This window comes from Peromyscus maniculatus, chromosome 23 (assembly GCF_049852395.1).
Source record: "Peromyscus maniculatus bairdii isolate BWxNUB_F1_BW_parent chromosome 23, HU_Pman_BW_mat_3.1, whole genome shotgun sequence".
In the NCBI taxonomy this organism is placed as follows: domain Eukaryota; kingdom Metazoa; phylum Chordata; class Mammalia; order Rodentia; family Cricetidae; genus Peromyscus; species Peromyscus maniculatus.
This window is the reverse complement of record NC_134874.1, coordinates 21,870,724-21,889,564: the sequence shown is the minus strand read 5'-3', so window position 1 is coordinate 21,889,564 and position 18,841 is coordinate 21,870,724. Positions and strand designations below refer to the sequence as shown.

Here is an 18,841-nt window from a genome sequence, read left to right as displayed (position 1 = left end):
GAAGGTGCCCAAGCCCTTACTGGCATGTTCTGTGTAGCAGCCAGGCCCCTGATCTCACAGGCTCACAACTCTGAACATGGAACTTCGGAAGGCGGTGGCAGATCACTGCTTCTCTCGGTAACCTCATCTTCTTCCCTCTCTATACCCCGAGCGCTGCTTTGGCTCAAGACTCTCAATAGTCTCAGCTCTGTTGTCTCTCATTGTGACTGACTTCCCCACCACACAGAGAACTCGTTCTCCAAACGAGCAGCAATCCATGACCCTGTACCACAACTAATTAGTTCCATCCAGTTCAGGGATCTGCCACCGAGCACAGGGTCTCAATCTCTGACTGCATATGACACTGATAACTGAATTAGAGGCTGGGGTCACACACTCATTCACACAACTGTGTTCAGAGGAGAATTAAGCTGTGCCACTAAGACTTCACTCAGGTTTGTGACAGCTGCTGCGGGCTGGGCTTCACATCTCTCCTTGCTTATCCTGTCCTCCAGGAAGTCAACACGAGAACTTGGTTTGTTTGAGACAGGGTCTCCAGTATAACAGGATGGTCTCACACTCTCTATGGAGCCGAGGATGATCTTGAACACGTCATCTAAGAATACTGGGTTACAAGGGTACATCAGCACACCAGTTTACCCAGTGCTGGGAATGGAGGAACCCAAGGCTTCAGGCATGCTGGTCAAGCACTCTGCTAACTGAGCCACACCCACAGCCCCAAGGACTTCTTGATTTGCAGCTTTCCCGCTGGGCTAAATGACAAAATGTTTTATTGGAAAACTATCATCGTGGTCTTGCGTGCACCGGAGGCCCCGTCAAACTTGGTTCTCTCTCCCACCGTATGGGTCATGGTTTCTGACTCAACCAGTCAGATCAGTGGCAAACATCCTTATACACTGAGCCATCCCGCCAGGCCTTGGGCGTAGTTGTTCATGAACAGACATGGGAATGACAAAGAGATGGGGTGGTGGCTGCCAGTTGTTGTCCCAAGCAAAAGCTGCATAATTGCTAATGGGAGAATAGAGCCGCAAAGCTAGAAGAACAAACCACCGATGGACAGGGAAAGAATGAGACTCCGGCACAGATCCCCACGATCAGCTCCAGATCAGCTCCAGAGTCTCGGGGAAGCTTCAGGCAAGGCAGCTCACGTGCAGCTAGACTTCAAAGTTAAGCTGGCCAGATGTGGTGGTGTACACCTATAATCCCAGGACTCGGGGGATCAGAAGTTCAAAGCCAACCTGGGCTACACAGTAAGACCCTGTATCCAAAATAGTCAAGAAACGAAAAGAAGAAAAACTGCCAGTAGAATTCTCATTAATGTAAGCGGTTCTAAAAATTACTGCTGACGGTGCATATCTTGTCAGTAATTCCCATGAATGAATGAATGAATGGATGGATGAATAACAATCTAATCTGTAATACTCACGTGTTAAAATCGGTTGAGGGTTTTGCCTGTCACTTACTCTGAACTGTCCCCACAGGTCTGCCGGCCACCTCAGACTAGCTCTTCTAGGGCTATTATTCCTGTGTTCAACACATTGCCTATTCCAGTAGGAATAGCTTCAAGGAGACCATCTCCAAAGTCTTATTACAAATTAGAAACAGGGCTGGAGAGATAACTAGTAGTTAAGACCGCATGGCGTTCCTGCAGAAGTCCCAGGTTCAGTTCCCAGCACCCACAACAGGCAACTCGCAACCACCTGTAATCCAGCCCCTGAGGACTCAGTGCCCTCTTCTGGCCACTGAGGGTACTACACACACTATAAAATAAAATAAAAAATACTTATATTAGAAACAAAACGCAGGCCTTAGCCAGTCATAGGACTCCAAGAAAAAAGTTCTACTTTCTGTGTCATTCCATCCCAACCCCCCACCAAGTGTCATCACAGGACTCTGCAGCAATTCCAATTTATAAACGAGGCCTGAGTCCTTGCTGAGTACAGCCTCCTTCCTCACCTTCTCCACTGGGGAATAACCCCTGGGCTTCTCGGCCCCACCGAAGGAAGTACGGCTGCTTCTTCCTTTGTCTCACCAGATATAAATAGGCCTGGCTCTTCACTGCTTCCGGGGCAGACTTCAACCCTTTCTCAAATTTAACTGTGGCCACTTAAGTAGAAGGCTGTAGATGTGATAAAATGCTTGCCTAGCACATGCAAGGCCCTTGGTTTGATGCTCGGTACCACACACAAGGAGGAGGGGGAGCGGGAGGAGGAAGAGCAAGGGAGAAACAGAGAGGAGGAAGAGGAAGAAGAGGAGGAGCAACAGATCCAGACACAGCCGCTGGCCCCTCACCGAGCATCTACCACGGAAGCATCACCGCGTTTTTGCACGGAAATACATATTTAACATAAAGTGCTTCCTCTTTCATTTCATTACAGATTGGCTGAAACACCAATTTTCAAAATTATGCATGTGATTTACTATCTGAAAATTGAATTCAGATATGGTGAAAGGGGCCCTGCACATTACTGGCTGTGCACAGAAGGCACTGAGTCCGACATTATTGAAAATCACTGGACTGGAAAAAAGGAAATGTGGGGAATGCAACATGTGGAATTCATTAACTAATTTGCTGGGCTGAGCATGCCGTCACCAAAAGTAGGGGGAATAACAAAATATCGGAGGAAAAAATCTCTTGGAATAGTTGTTCCTTAAAGAAGAAGGAAAAGGAACGAGTTTGAATTAAATAGCTTCTTCAGGGTGTAGTTCAGTGGGTAGAGTGCTTACTCAGCACTTACCCTGTGCTTATGAGGCCCTGGGTTCAAGTCCCAGGACCAAACAAAGCAGGTGTGGTACTGCACATGTAATCTCAGCATTTGGGAGGGAGGGGAAGGAGAATCCGGAATTCAAGAGAGTTTGAGACCAGCCTGGGCTACCCATGACCCTGTCTCAAAGTAAATAAATAAATCGAGAGGCTGAGGCAAGAGAATCCTGAATTTGAGACCAGCCTGGGTCACACAGACAGACAGACCCTGTGAAAGGGTTCCAGGGACTGTGGAGAGTGGTGAGGGAACAGGACCCTCATACACTGCTGGTAGGAATATAAAATGGTACAACCACTTTGAAAAAGACAGTTCACTGAAAAAAGTTTTCTTTAAATTACCATGACCCACCAATGACACTTGGAAGTGTGTACACCACACAAAATCCTGTACACAGAGTGACGTCCCCAGTAGCATCCCTCACAACCCAAAACACACAAGGAACCTGAGTGCCCATCCACTGCTCAACGAATAGACAGGGTGTGGCATACAACGTCCTCAGGGGCTCATGGATGTGCCACAAAAACATCACACCAAGTGACAGAAAGCAAGCACGCTGGGCCACATCTGAGTGTCTAGTCAGCCACTTAATGTAGAGACAGAAGGCTGAACAATGGCTCATGGGAGACTCCAGAATGGAGACTGACTGCAGCCGGCTGCGGCCTTTCTTTTGGAGGTGAAAGGAACATCCTCGTTAGCCTGTGCTGACGGCTCCAAGAGTCCTACGAATGCCCTAAACTGAGGGCGTTACACTGCTTGCAAAGTGCATCTTAGCAACGCTGCTGAGAAGCTCGAGGGAGCTGGTGACATGGCTCGGAGGGTCAAGGCCCTGCTGCCAAGCTGAAGGCCTGAGTTCCATCCCCAGAGCCCACAAGGGTGAAGGAGAAAAGCAATTCCTCTAAGACGTGCTCTGACCCCCACATGTGCATATACAAAGATTAAATGGAAATGGAAATACAAGAAGTTTCAGAAAACAGCAGTAAGATTTGAATAAAGCCAATAGATACCTTTGTCCATCTGCAAAGCTTCACACCGGAGTGGCTGCCAATCAACTGGTACCCTACGTGGAAAACCAGGGAAAGGAAAGATCAAGTCTCAGGTCCAGGTGACACTGAACCTCAGCAGAACCACGTCTCCTCGCTCAGTTACAACACTCAACAATGCGCTGCAGAAACAGCGGAGGTGAATTTGCTGCGACCAGACGCCCTTTGGGGGTTTGTAGCTACAGTTTCTTTTGTGACTGGGCCTCACTGATAGCCCCAGTCCTCCTTCCTTCCTCGGCCTCCCAAAAGTGCTGAGAGCTGTGAGCCACCAGCCTGACCACCGTGAGAAACTTAAAAATCTAGCCATAGTGAGGCCCGACTGTAGTCTCAGCACCTGGCAGGTGGAGGCAGAGTTCAAGGTCATTCTGAGGCCAAGCCATGAGATCCGGTCTCAAAAAAAAAATGCTGGTTGTGGTAGCATGTGCCTTTAATCCCAGCACTCACTCAGGAGGTAGAAGCAGGAAGATCTGGAGGCCAGCCTGGTCTACACAGTTAGTAGTTTCAGGCCAGCCAGGACTACATAGTAAGAGCCTAGTCTCTGTCATTATATACATATACCTACAAATTAAATGTATACACATATAGCATAAATAAAATGTATATGTATCTAAGGCTAGAGGCCCAAACAATAAACTAATCCAGTGCCCGCGGGGAGGCTTTTGGCTCCCAGGAGCACAGCAGTCTCGGAGGCCAGTCTCAGTCATAAAGCCGGAGGCACTAAGCAGTGTAACAAACACACCGGCTGCCCTGCTCTCCTTCCTGTTTCCTGCAGGCTGCTGCTCGGGGAACTTCTGTAGCCAGGCCAGGCCACATGCTCAAGGAACAGTGCGGCCCACAGTGGGCTGGGCCCTCCCACATCAATTAACAATCAAGATGATTCCCTGCAGAGGTGCCCACAGGCCAACCTGATCTAGGCAATTTCTCAACTGAGACTGACTCCTTAGGTGACTCTAGGCTGTGTCAAGCTGACAGTTAAAGCTGACTAGGACCCTGCCCAAGAACACACTGTACTCAACAACCACAGAGTACATGTGGCAGTTTGAAGGAGAAATGTCCCCTAAAGGCTCACATAAATGATTTTGTATATCCATATAAAATGTAGAGTCCATACATGAGAGGAAAAATTGTCTTTCTGAGCCTGGCTTACTATAATGATCTCCAGGATCAATTTTCCTACAAAAACATTTTTGTTCTTTTTGAAAGTTCAACAAAATGTGTATGGACACCTTCTTTCCCCACCCATCTGCCGACCCTAGTCAGGCTCCATCTGCATCTTGGCTAGCTCGCTATTGCAGCCCTCTGGCTACAGGACTACAGGAAATATGCTACAGGAAATACCAATCTCTGTGGTACTCTGACTCAGGAGTCCTTTGGGTCAGGCCAGCAAGATGGCTCAGTAGGTAAAGGCATTTGCTGCCAGGCCTGAGTTCACTCCCTGAAACCCAGATGGTGGAGACCTGACTCTCTAAAGTTGGGCATACTGTAAATGGCAATGGGGTCTTCTGAAGATAGACTTAATGCGTTTTGCATTATGATATGGCCACGAGCCTCTTGGGGGTCAGGGAGTGGAATGTAGTAGTTTAAACAAGAACGGCCCCCATAGACTCACATATTCGAATACTTGGTCCCCAGTTAATGGAACTATTTGGGAAGGATTAGAAGGCGTTACCTTGTTGGAGGAGGTGTGTCACTGGGGATGGGCTTGGAGGTTTCAGAAGCCTTCACCAATCCCAGTAAGCTCTGCCTGACTCCTACTTGTGAATCAGGATGCAAGCTCTCAGCTACTGCTCCAGCACCATGACTGCCTGCCTGCTGCCATGCTCCCCACCATGATAGTTACGGACTCCACTCTGAAACTGTAAGTCCAATAAACTCTTTCTTATATAAGCTGCCTTGGTCATGGTATCACTTCACAGCAATAGAAAGTAACTATTGAAAAAGTAAAGGAAGGAAGGAAGGAAGGAAGGAAGGAAGGAAGGAAGGAAGGAAGGAAGGAAGGAAGGAAGGAAGGAAGGAAGGGATTTGCCAAATCTGTAAATGTAATCATGTAATGACAAAAATGTGAGACAGGAAACAAAGAATTTGACAAATAGAAACATCAATGATCAAATGAACAATGGTCAAATGCAAGTAGCATGTTAGAAGACATGTCTCACAGTCCCTGAGGAACAAGGAGGGGACATATTCAAAATAATTGAAGAAATAATACAACTGAACTTAAGAAATGTAATAAGACTCAAGTACGGTCTGGAGAGATGATTCATATGGGTTAAGAGCAATGGGTACTCTCCTAAAGGACCCATGCTCAAGTCTCAGCACCCACATGATGGGTCCCAACCATCCCTAACTCCAGTCAGTTCCAGAGTATCTGAGCCAGGTGGTGGTGGCACATGCCTTTAATCCCAGCATTTGGGAGGCAGAGCTAGGTGAATCTCTATGAGTTCGAGGCCAGCCTAGTCTACAGAGAGAGATCCAGGAAATGTGCAAAGCTACACAGAGAAACCCTGTCTTGAAAAACAAAAACAAAAACAAACAAACAAAAAAACAGAGTATCTGAAGCCTCCTGGCCTCTGCAGGGGCATGCAAACATACACACAGCAAACACTAGACCCTGGAGGGTTTGATCCGCAGCACTGTAAAAACTAGGTATCATGGACATGCGTCTGATCTCAGCACTTGGGAGGCAGAAGATCAAAACTTTAAGGTCATTCTCAATTTCACAGTGAGTGTGAGACCAGCCTGGAATACACAAGACCCAAAAGAGAGCCTTCAAAAGACAAGAGACAGAGAAAGAGATAAGGAAAGAGAGAGACCAGGTGGGAGGGGTATCTCAGGCAGCTCTAGCTTCCCCCAGTGATGGTCAATCTTGCTTGTCAGCACACTGGACTGACTGACACCTAGGTATGTCCGGAGAGCATCAGAAATCAGAGCTCTGAAGAAATAAATGCTCCCCTGAGGGACTCCAGGAGTGGATAGTTTATATGAGATGGTAGCACTGTGGAAGGTGGGTTGTTTGGAGGAAGTGTGTCACAGGAGAGTGGCTGGGGGTGTGGCTGTTTCCTGTTTCCAGCTATCTACTTCCCGCTCTGAGGTCTCTCCCAGGCAGTCCTTCTGCCCCAAGGCTCTATCTCATGACAGACCCAGAAACAGGCCACACGCACACAGGTCACATGAGCACGGGCCACAGACTAAGCATCTGGAACTGAGCTAGATAAACGTCCCTCCCTTACTGTTTCTCTCCGGTCCCAGTGCCCTAAGCTCCGACTACCACACGCCGTGAGCCAACTGCCACACTAAGCAGCAGAGACTCTCTCTTTGTCCCGCCACAACCCTGTCCTTTGCGTCCTGTCCTGGGCATCAGGTCGAGTGCACCAAAGAGCAATGGCGAACCAGTCCCGGCAGATGCTCACCTTGCTTAGTTAGGGCCTCTCGGAGGGCAGGCGTGATCATAGCTCTTCCTTCGCTGTCTTCGCTCCTCTCTGGGTTCCTCTTCACGCCACCTCTCTCCTCCTGTGGAGCCTTTTCTCTCTGGGTTGAATTGAGAGAGGAAAATCCAGAATTGGAAACAAGCAAGACTCCATGCAGCCAAGGCTGAGACCCAACATCCCACAAGGTGGTCCTGCTTCCAGAGAGATGATGGAAGACACACCACCAGGGCCAATACGTCAATAAGTAAACAACACAAAACAACCATAAAAACATAACCCATGTCAATCGTTCATCTGTTTAAAAAGTCAGGATTTCATTTTCATTACACTTCATTTACTTCTTTAGTTAGAGTGGGTATGGGGCAGTCGGAGGACACTTGGGAGTTGATTGCTTCTCTCCTCTGTGCTCATCCCAGGGACAAAATCAGGCTGCCAGGCTTGATGGTGAGCATCTTTACCCTCTGAACCACCCTGCCTGCCCCAAGACCAAATATTTTTAACAACCAAACACAGACAAACTGCCTCACTTTGGCAAATTACTGACTTTTCCTGAATCTCCACTTCTTCCCCTGGAAAGGGGGTGGAGTGCAAACATTAAATAAAGTACAGTTCCTAGTGGGAGGCAGAGGAGCACACCGCCGCTGGCAGGCTTGAAAAATGGAGCAGAGTGCAAGTACTAAATAAACCGCAGTTCCTAGTGGGAGGCGGTGGAGCACGCTACCGCTGGCAGGCTTGAAAACGGGGGAGAGGAAAGGGGAGAGGAAAGGGGAGAAGAGGGGAGGAAACGGGGAGGGAGGAGGAAGATGGGGTTCACAGGCAGCGAACCCACGGAAGGTAAGTGAACACAGTTCAGGCTGACTTCTCCACCTTCTGTTACTGGCTCTGAGAAAAGCGACCACAATCAAGCTCTCTCCTCAGAGTGAGCACTCCAAGTGCCTAACTAGAAACCCTGGGCAAAGCTAATGAGAAGCCTCTGCTGTGCCTCTGCTGACGGAGCTTCCAATGGAACTGGAAAGCATAAACAAACCTGCCCGTGTGTTCTCATCAGTGGCTGCACACCAAGTTTAAGGCCAGCCTGGGCTACACTTGACTCTCCTCAAACAATAAGAACAAAAACCAAAACAAGACAAAAAGAGGGGAGGTATTCCGGCTGTAACTCTATGGCACAGTATAGCCTGGCATATACAATGGCCCCCAGGGTCAACCCACAGCAACACAGTAAATTAAATACACACATGCAAACACATATACATCAAATGAAGAAGAAGAAAAAAAAAAAACGGTGACTTATTTTCAGGTCTTACTAAAGATGAAAAACACACACAGACCCCTCCATTTGATGATTTTTATGAGAGAACTAAATACTATAAGCTAACAGCTTCAAGGTCCAACATCATTTCATTTCCAAAAATAATGACAAGGATGGTTTTCATTACTACATTCTCTAGCGACCTCTACTGGCCACTAGAACGCAAAGAAAAAAATGTGTCATCCTAACCTCACTAGGCAAAGCTTTAAGGAAGGTTTAGCCAGGTAGAAATTCTGGGATCCTATATATATATAAATCTGCTACTTCATTTTCCATTGTAAGATTGTTTCAATAAAGAAAATTACATTTCTAGTCCAAAACCAAAAATTACATTCACTGTAACACAGTTTGATTTGGAAAAAGGACTGTAAAAGCACTCATGTCAGAAAGAGGCTGGGGTGCGGCTCAGTTGGTGGTGTGTCGGGCATGCAGGACGCCCCAGGTACAGCTCAAGCACTGCATAATCCAGGTGTGATAGCACACACACCTGTAACCCCCACACAGGACAAAGTCATCCTCAGCTGCACAGAGAATTTGAGGCCAACCTGAGTTATCTTAAAACACCAACAAAAGAACTGGACTCGGGACCAGAGGTGACTCAAGTGACTGTGATAACATGGACACACCACTAAGTCTGAATCCGTCTGTGACGACATGGACACACCACTAAGTCTGACTCCATCTGTGACGACATGGACACACCACCGATTCCATCTGAAATCTTAACAATAAAGAATACTTCCAGCTGGGCAGTGGTGGTGCACTCCTTTGATCCCAGCACTTGTGAGGCAGAGGCAAGACAATCCCTGAGTTCAAGGCCAGCCTGGTCTATAGAGTTTCAGGACAGCCAGGGCTACACGGAGAAACCTTGTGTCAAAAACCAAATCCTCAAAGACGCTCATCGTCCACAGCCCTGAACACCATCTCTGAACTAGTCTCCCTACTCATCTGCTGGTCCTCCAGGAGCCTGTTACCATGGTACCGAATGAGAAGAATTTAGCAAAGTTCATGCAAGGCTTACTGAGATGGGTCAGCAGGTAAAGATGCTTGCCACCAAGCCTGACGACTTGAGTCCTATCATGGGGATCCACAGGGTAGAAGGAGAGAACCTTCACAAAAGTTGTCCTCTAACTGTGGCATGTGTGCCCCAACACACATATAACACACAAAACACACACATGAAATAAATGTCATTTTCATGTAAATATAGAAAAAAAAACTTAAGACAAACAACAACAAAAACAGAAACCCTTCCAGGTAGCAGATAAGAGAAATGAAACTGCCTTCCCCCTTCAAACCAGAACTATACCGTGACAGATTCTAAGAGCTGAATGGACTACAGGCTCCGACTGCGGTATCCCCCAAACAGCAGTACCTTTTCCTTCTTCATGGGGTTCATGATGTTGCCCAGGTCCTCGACATCCACCACGGAATTCAGGCTCTGATAATCCTGGGTCCCCGACTCCTCCTCACTGCTGCTCTCACAGGGCTCTTCCTCCTGGAAGGCAAGTATTTCAACACAAGGTTGGTCCCTCACTCCTTCTCCCATGGGGACCTGACTGTTTTACTGTATTAGGTTGACTTTGTGTTGCCGGGGATGGACACCCCAGCCTTTCACGATGCTAGGCAGGTGTTCTGCCACTGAGCAACACATCAAAGGACCTTTACTGTGTTTTTGTATGATCTTTGTCCCTGCTTTTTTTTTTTTTAATTATCATTTATCGTGTGTGTGTGTGTGTGTGTGTGTGTGTGTGTGTGTGTGTGTGTGTGTGTATACAAATATCACAGTGTGCTTGTGAAATCCATCATCTTTTTCCTCTTTGTGGGTTCAGGGATGGGACTTAGGTCATCAAGCTTGGTGACAAGTGCCTTTACCTGCTGAGGCATCTTGTTGGCCCCACCTTTACAGTATTAATTTTTAAAAGTATAAACCATCTTAGATCTCTGGCATCAGAGTAATCCCTGTGAAAAGGCATCACAGGGGCTGGAGAGATGGCTCAGTGGTTAAGGGCTCTGACTGCTCTGCAGAGGACCCAGGTTCAGTTACCAGCAGCCACATGACAGCTCACAACTGTCTCTACATTGGTTCTAGGGTATCTGGTGCCCTCTTCTGGCCTCCACAGGCACTGCATCCACATGGTACACATACCTACTTGCAGGCACTCCTAACAAAAATAAACCTTAAAAAGAAAAAACTCAGAGTGACAAAAACTAACACTTCAGCTAACCTCCCATGTGAAAACAGAATGAGCAAATGCACAGAGGAAGATGACGCCAGGGAGAAGATGGGAACAGTGGGCTGTGGGGTCGATCACTATGACAACACTTCCTAGCAGACTTGAGGCCAGTTCAATCCTCAGTACTGAAAGCAGAGATGAGGCCAGCAAGATGGTGCAGTGGCTAACGGTGCCTGCCACAGAGCCTGAAAGCCTGGGCTCTATCTCCTGGATCCCCGTGGTGGAAAGAGAGGATCGAGTTCTACCAGATGTCATCTGACCTCCATACATGTGCAAGAGCTTTTCTTTCTCTCTCTCTCTCTCTCTCTCTCTCTCTCTCTCTCTCTCTCTCTCTCACACACACACACACACACACACACACACACACACACACACACACACAGAAATACTTTTTTCTGGGAGGCAGGCAGTCTTCTTTGCTTCTAGATGACAAAATAGTAATATGTCACAAATGTCACCCAACAATGGGCCATCCATATATGGCAGTGGCCCCATGAGCCCATACTGCCTGTAACATCACAGCCTTTGCTCTCTCTTCTGTTTCTTTTAGTATCCGTGGTGATGTCCACCCAGCACTGGAACAGCCTGAACAGCTCCCAGCTCAGAACATAGCTTGAGGTTAAGTGTCATGTGCCTGTGATTTGTCTCTGCAGGCAAATACAGAGAAGTAACTTCAATTTACTGCTGTGTAAGGAGGGCCCCAGGGTGAATACTCCAGCAAGATAAGCAACCCCAGCCTCAGCGATACAGCTCTGCCACTGCACTGTGCCAATACAGAGGGAGTGAGCACAGCTGGCACCCCAAACCCTTAAGGAAAAAGCAAGTCTGGTGATGTGGATAGTGTTTGCAGAGCATTCACAAAGCCCTGGGTTCCATCCCCAGCATCGCACAAACCTGACATGGTGATGGACACCTATAATCCCAACACCCTGAAGGTGGGGACCGGAGGCTCAGAAGTTCAAGGTCATCCGCACTAGACATCAATCAATGCCACTGGAACTATCTGAGAACCTGTCTCAAAAGTAATCAATTTAATTACAATTTTAAAATTGGCAGCAGGTGGCATGTAGTTGGTAAGACACTCCGCTGACCATCTTGGGCTCTTCTGTAACTTATGCTCAGAACCACATCTTTGACAGAAATGAATCCACTACCTCTCGAAGGACCTCATTTCATCTTCACATAAAATCTAATCAAAACCGCCATTAACTTGGCTCTGCGACCTTCAGAAAATTTAAAACCTGTCTTCAATAAAAGATGAATGCAGAGGACTGGAGAGGCGGCTCAGCCGTTGCAAGCACGGGCTGCTCTTGAAGAGAACGCAGGTTCGGTCCCCAGCACCCACACGGTAACTGACGACGGACGGCCTGGAACTCCGTTTCCAGGAGATCCCACGCCCCCCGCACACTTGTAGGCAAAGACCCCTGCACATAAAATTTTAAAAAATAAATGAACCTTTAAAAAACAAAATAAGTTAAATGCAATTCATGGAAACCACTGGGGTTGGAAAATTAATGTGAAACATTCCCTTCTTCCCCAGAAAGGCTCCAGTCCACTATAGCAACTCATGGGTACAGGTACTACAGAGTGCTCACGTTGTGGCTCTAGAGTTTAGGAATCAGTAGCCATAGGAGGCTGCCTCCATCACGGAACAACTGAGCAAACATTAGGAAAGCAAAGCTATAAGGGTGGATGGGGAAAGACATCTTAGTTGGTGGGAGGTGGACACAGCAACAAGAAGCCACTGAGAAATTACTAGCAGATTGGAAAGCAAAGCGTGGGGGTGGGGAAGAGATGTGGGAAGATCACAGCCTGGAAGGAAAACGGCAGAGGCTTCTGGAGTGGCTGAAAGAGACTCGGGAAACTGTGGTGGCTAAAGGCCTGCTGTGCAAGCATGGGGACCAGAGGTCGGGTCCCTGGGATCCTTACCAATGGGGGATGAGCATGACTGCCCACCATACTCCACCTGGCTGGGGTGCACAGCAAGCTGGCCAGACACTAGCCGTAACTCTCTGAGCTCTGGGTTCGATTGAGCTACCCTGCCTCAATGAATATGGTACAGGAATGACTAAGGATGATTCCCAACATGCATTTCTGGATCCACATGCACATCCACATGTGTGTATGTGTACCCAAACACACACACACACACGTGCCCACAAGCATGCAAAAATATGCATACACACACATGCACACCACTCACACACACATGAAAATGGAGGGGAGGGGACCCCATTTTTAAAATCTTGTCTGAAAATGGAGCCCTCCGGCTTGTGTGTGCCTGGAACAGACAGGATAACCGAGTAGACAGACTGCACACAGGAGTAGCTACAGTACCCTAGGGGAGACAAGATGCTGGCTGAACCCAGGTAATGGGAGAGCAGGTGCCTGGTGCTGAAACTCACCTGTCACTCGGCACCTATGCTCTGCACCGAGGACACCAGCGTGGCCACACCCTGGTAACCAGGAGATGGAAGAGCAGGAGGAAGATGGAGAAACTCAAGAGCGGACAGGTGCGGAGGTCGGGTAGAGTGGGGTCTCAACTGACAGTCCTGGGAAACAGCTGGCCGTGGCGGTGCACACCTGTGACCCCAGCGCTCAGCACACCTGTGACCCCAGCGCTCAGCACACCTGTGACCCCAGCGCTCAGCGGCAGTGAACTCCACGCCACCCTGGCATACAAAGTTCCGGAACAGTGAGGACTACAGCCTGTCTTTTCTTTTCCTTCTTTCTTATTTGTTTGTTCGTTTGTGTTGTGTTGTTTTTCAAGACAGGGTTTCTCTGTGTAGCCCTGGCTGCCCTGAAACTTGCTCTGTAGACCAGGCTGGCCTCGAACTCACAGAGATCTGTCTGCCTCGGCTTCCTGAGTGCTGGGATTCAAGGTGTGCGCCACCGCTGCCTGGCCCTGAGATCCTGAGCCACAAACACTGGAGGAAAACCAACACCTCTGGCCATGCGTGGCTGCACCTGGGAGGCTGTGACAAGGGGACTGTGTGTTTGGGGCCAGTCTCGTGTGCAGAAGGAGACCCTCCGGCACCCTGAGGCAGGAGGATGAACATGAAGGCATTGCTGGAGGCCTGAGGGCTGGAGCAGTCGGCTAGGGAGAGGGACTGACCACTCACACCGACAGTCAAGCCTCGCCTAAAGACGGGAACAAAAGTGGAAAAAGACACAGTGGGCCAGCACTCAAAGCTGCTCCCGATGCATGTGGCCAGGTGGCCAGCCGGAAGGGGCCGCCCGGCTCTGACGACCGCCACTGGACAGCCGGAAGACAATTCTAAGGAAGTATCATCAAAGGGTAAAGTTTAGCAGCTGAGGGAGCAGACAGATGAACCCAGGATGACCCGCTGCTGCCGTAAGAGTGAGCGACGGTCACAGGGTCGGGAAGGATGTGAGCCGGGGAGCTGCATGCTCAGACTGAGACAGAAGTCACTCCTCCAGCTTCCATGTCTGGGCCGGAGGAAGACGGTAAAGACCTGCCTGACTCAGCAACGCAGCAGTGAGAGGGACAAGAATGAGTGGCGCTCTCTCTCTCTCTCTCTCTCTCTCTCTCTCTCTCTCTCTCTCTCTCTCTGTCTCTCTCTCTCTCTCTGTCTCTCTCTCTCTCTCTCTCTCTCTCTCACACACACACACACACACACACACACACACACACACACACACACGAGTGAGAAAGGAACATAAGCACACACCTCCGCATCCCTGGGGTGCAATTCGCCCTGCAGGTGAGGGCGCGTCTCTCCTGCGCCGGGCTGGGTGGACTCGCACTTCCCCCTCTTGCAGTCCCCACTACAGGTCTTCCTCTTCTCCCCCCTCTGCAGGGCCTTTAGCCGGGAGACGAACTTGGTCTTCCAGGCTGTGAAGTCGGCCTCGATGCTGCCATGTCTGCTCTGAACTGCATTGCGATCTCCCTCCCCGCGGGTGAGCACCCGCTGGGCGCCGAGCATCCAGAGCCATTTGTCAACATTGGTGCTGACCTTCAGGGGAGAGAGACAGAGAGACTGAAAAACCCACAACGCACAAATACACAAAGCAAAACCCAGTCTGTACTGCAGAAACCCAATGACTCAGAGCCCTGCTTAGAGCAGCTGCTGAGGGGCACAGCACAGGACCACAAAATGATCTCCAAGCTCCGAGTTGGCACAGGCCTGGCATCCTAGCTGTTTAGGTGTCAGAGGTGAGAGGATCTTCAGGTTCAAGGCTTGCCTGGACTCAAAATAAGTTCAAGGCCAGCCTAAGCAACTTATGAGACTCTGTCCCAAAATAAAAAGGCTAGGGATATACTTCAGTGACAGAGCTCTTGCCTAGTGCACAGCAGACCCAGGGGTCAGTCCTCAGCACTGCACAAACCAGGTGTGGTGGCACACACCTCTGTATGCTCAGAACTCTGAGGAGTTGAAGGCAGAAGGATGGGAAAGTCAAAATCATCCTGGCTGGGAATGGAGCTGCGTGCCAAAGCATCTGCCTAGAATCCCCCAGTGAGGGGCTGGGGTGTGGCTCAGTGGTAGAGCTCCTGCCTAGAATCCCCCAGTGAGGGGCTGGGGTGTGGCTCAGTGGTAGAGCACCAGCCTAGAATCCCCCAGTGAGGGGCTGGGGTGTGGCTCAGTGGTAGAGCACCTGCCTAGAATCCCCAGTGAGGGGCTGGGAACATGGTTCAGTGGCAGGGTGCTTATTTAGCATGTTCAAAGCCCTAGGTTCCACCACCATAAAGGAATAATATTAATGTAATAATTCATTATTACTGGGGCTGGAAAGATGGCTCAGTAGTTAAGAGAACTGGCTGTTCTTCTAGAGGACCCACATTCAATTCCCAGCACCCACATGGCGGCTCCCATCTGTCTGTAATTCTGGCTCCATGCTATCCAACACCTTCTGACCTACACAGAGACCAGGCACACAAGTGCTACAAAGACACTCAGGCAGGTAAAATGCCCATACACATAAAGTAAAATTTAAAAAATAACAGTAATTTAAGCAGCAAAGTTTGTAGGTTCACTCTCATACACATAGCATGTGTGAGACTTCGTCTGTCTGTCTGTCTGTCTGTCTGTCTGTCTGTCTTTTGGATAAAGGAGGAACTGGTCCTTTAACACACCCACCTTGTTGAAGTGGCTCCGGTAGGCAGAGTCTCCCAAGCCAAACACTGCATACCGCAGACCTTTGAGGTAAGTTTTGCCGAAGCGGAAATCATTAGCCGCCTCCTCCAACCACTTAGAGAACCACTCTGCACTCTCAGTAGGGCGGCCGTCCGTGTATGTAGCAAGCAGGAAGGCACAGACATTTTTACTAGTGATCTAAATAAAACAGGATTCACATCAGAAGGATACTAGAAATAAGAATGACTACAAGAATATCAAGACACGATGGAGAATCGACTCAGTGGTTAAGAGCACCTGCCGCTCATACAAAGGACCCAAGTTCTAGTCCCAGAACCCACATAGGGGATCAAAACCAGCTACAACTCCAGTTCCAGGGGATCCAACAATGCCTTCTGGCCTCCACTCTCAAGAGGCAGAGACAATAGGCTTGCCTCTGTCTGAGATCAAGCCAAGAACTTGACTCAAAAAACAAATCAAAGTTTCTGAGTCATAGTGGAAAAGCTTCCAGCTGAAAAGGCTCAGCAGGAAAATTCAATTTATTTTGGAAATTCTAATAACCCCACAGGACAGGTGATCAATTAAACTTGGGTTTTACATTTTTATTTTAATTGTGTGTAGATGTGTGGGTATGTGCACATAAGTGCAGGTGCCCAACGAGGCTAGAAGAGGGCACCATATTCCCTGCATCTGGAATTAGGGGCAGCTGTGAGCCACCCAAGGTGGGTGCTGGGAACCAAACCTGGATCCTCTTCAAGAGCCACATGAGTTCTTAACCGCTGAGCCATCTCTGCAGCCCCAAATTTGGGAGTTTTAATTGAAGAAAAAAAATAAAGACAATTACCAACCTCTCCTATCAGACTGTCGTCTGGATCATATTCCTTCAAATTAATAACGTCCACAGGCAGGTCCAGAGAGGTGACTGCTTTGGCAAGAGTCACTGCAAATCCCTAAAAAGAGGGGAGAAAATGAAAAATAACTCTTCAGTGGGCCAAATAAGGAAAGCTGCTGTTTGCTCCAGCTGGCAAAGGATCATGGCGCCCCTTGTGGTGGATGCTTCTCCAGCAACTTTGTCCTGAGCGTTCATCATGAATGGGGTGTTCTTACAGAGGTGCAGCACTGAGTCAGATTCCCAATCTATAAAGGTGTGTACGGGGCTAAATCCACACTGACTTTGCCCAACAGGAATAGAAAAATTGTGAAGAGAATGGGAAATAGAGAAGCTGGGGGCTGGTGAGATGGCCCAGTGCATAAAGGAAGGCACTTGTTCCCACACTTGATGACCTAGGTGAGATCCCTGGGACAAACAAGGTAGAGAGATAAAACCAACTCCCACAAGTTGTTCTGACCTCCGCGCGAGAGCACACACGCACACGCACACGTGTACACACACACACACACACACACACACACTCCCTGAATAAAAGCAATATTTTTTTTAATGAAGCTAGACTAGGGAGATAGCTCAGTGGGCAAGGTGCTTCCCACATAAGCATGAGGACCTGAGTTCAAATCCCTAGGATCCATGTAAAGCCAGACACAGGAGCACACACTGGAATGCCAGTACTCCTCCAACAAGATGGGACTTGGAAACAGGAAAATCCCCAGAAGCTAGGAGGCTAGCTGGCCCGTGGTCCACAGCCTTAAACAACACAGACCCAGTCTCAAACAAGGTGGAAGATGAGGACAAACACCCAAGTCTGTCTTCTGACCTCCACCTGTACATTCTGGCACATGCATATATACACACACATACACACAGAGAGAGAGAGAGAGAGAGAGAGAGAGAGAGAGAGAGAGAGAGAGAGAGAGAGAGAGAGAGAGAGAAATAATGTTTAAATAAGAAAAAGAAGATGAAACCAGGCATGATGGTATATATTTATAATCACAGCATCCAGAAGTCAGGAACAGGTGGTTCCCTGAGTCTCACTGGCCAGCCAGCCTAGCCTATCTGGAAACTCCCAAGCTAGCAAGAGACCCTGTCTCAAAAACACAAGGTAGACTGCGCCTGAAGAACATGCAAGGTTTTGCTTGTTTGTTGGGGGAGGGGGGGAAGAGCACGTGTGGCGGCAGAGGGTCAATCCAAGTGAGACCAGAAGGAAGTCCGGGTCAGCATGACTCAGCAGCCAGTGCTCGTTCAAACCTCCTCTAGAGTCAGAGCCCAGGCAGTTTATTTCAGCCATATTTAATTTAAGCCCAGCACAATTTTGGAAAATAACTTTCCTGATGATAATTAACTCAATCCCACATGTACAACAAAGCTTAAAGACACGATTACATTGGAACTCTTTTCAAAGTGCATATGGCCCCTCCCATAAAGATGGGCTGTACTGACTAAGAAACAATGCTCAAGAGGAGGGTCTAGGGAGGAAGAGTCTGGGATAAACATAACAGTCTGAGGAGTCAGGTGTGGCCTGGCCCTACAGACAGCACAGAGGTCACCAGGCTACTAACCACATCCATTCCCAGCCTTCTGGGTGGAAAGCAGGTTATACATCTCTTCCTTTGAAGAGACGACCCTGCCTGTTTAACATTCCCAGTTTCCCTAGGGCTTACCTGTGAGCACCAGGATCCCGTGTGCTGTGCAAGAGAGTGTTTGTTTAACTAAGTAAAGACGTGTTGCTTTTGTTTGATGCTGCATTTGTTTAATTATGTAAAGATGTGTTGCTGTTTTACCCTGCCTGCCTGAGGCACCTGATCGGTCTAATAAAAAGCTGACCAGATAATAGACAGGCAGAGGAGGGACAGGTGTTGGCTGGTGGGCAGAGAGAAAAGGGAAACCAGCCAGCCAGGGGCCAGCCGGCTGGGGACTAGCCAGCCAGACACAGAGGAAGCAGGAAAGCAGGATGGACAGTATGCAGATGAGGTAAACTAAAGTTTAAAAAAAAAAAAAAAAAAACACTAGCTAGAAACAAAGCTAAGGCCGAGCATTCATAATTAATAGTCTCCATGCCATGATTTGGGGC

At 48.6% G+C, this 18,841-nt stretch overlaps 1 protein-coding gene across 1 annotated transcript in view; it reads right to left on the bottom strand.

Moving 5' to 3' along the window:
* The window catches only part of LOC102906757 (S-adenosyl-L-methionine-dependent tRNA 4-demethylwyosine synthase TYW1), an 86,815-nt gene that overhangs the window by 60,238 nt on the left and 7,736 nt on the right, over positions 1-18,841 (bottom strand). The window contains exons 4-9 of the mRNA XM_006971343.4: positions 16,724-16,825; positions 15,879-16,073; positions 14,472-14,756; positions 9,918-10,040; positions 7,216-7,333; positions 3,770-3,822 (exon numbers count right to left, since the gene is read on the bottom strand). Coding sequence (XP_006971405.2) covers positions 3,770-3,822; positions 7,216-7,333; positions 9,918-10,040; positions 14,472-14,756; positions 15,879-16,073; positions 16,724-16,825 — 876 coding nt within the window. The remainder of the gene's footprint in view (positions 1-3,769; positions 3,823-7,215; positions 7,334-9,917; positions 10,041-14,471; positions 14,757-15,878; positions 16,074-16,723; positions 16,826-18,841) is intronic.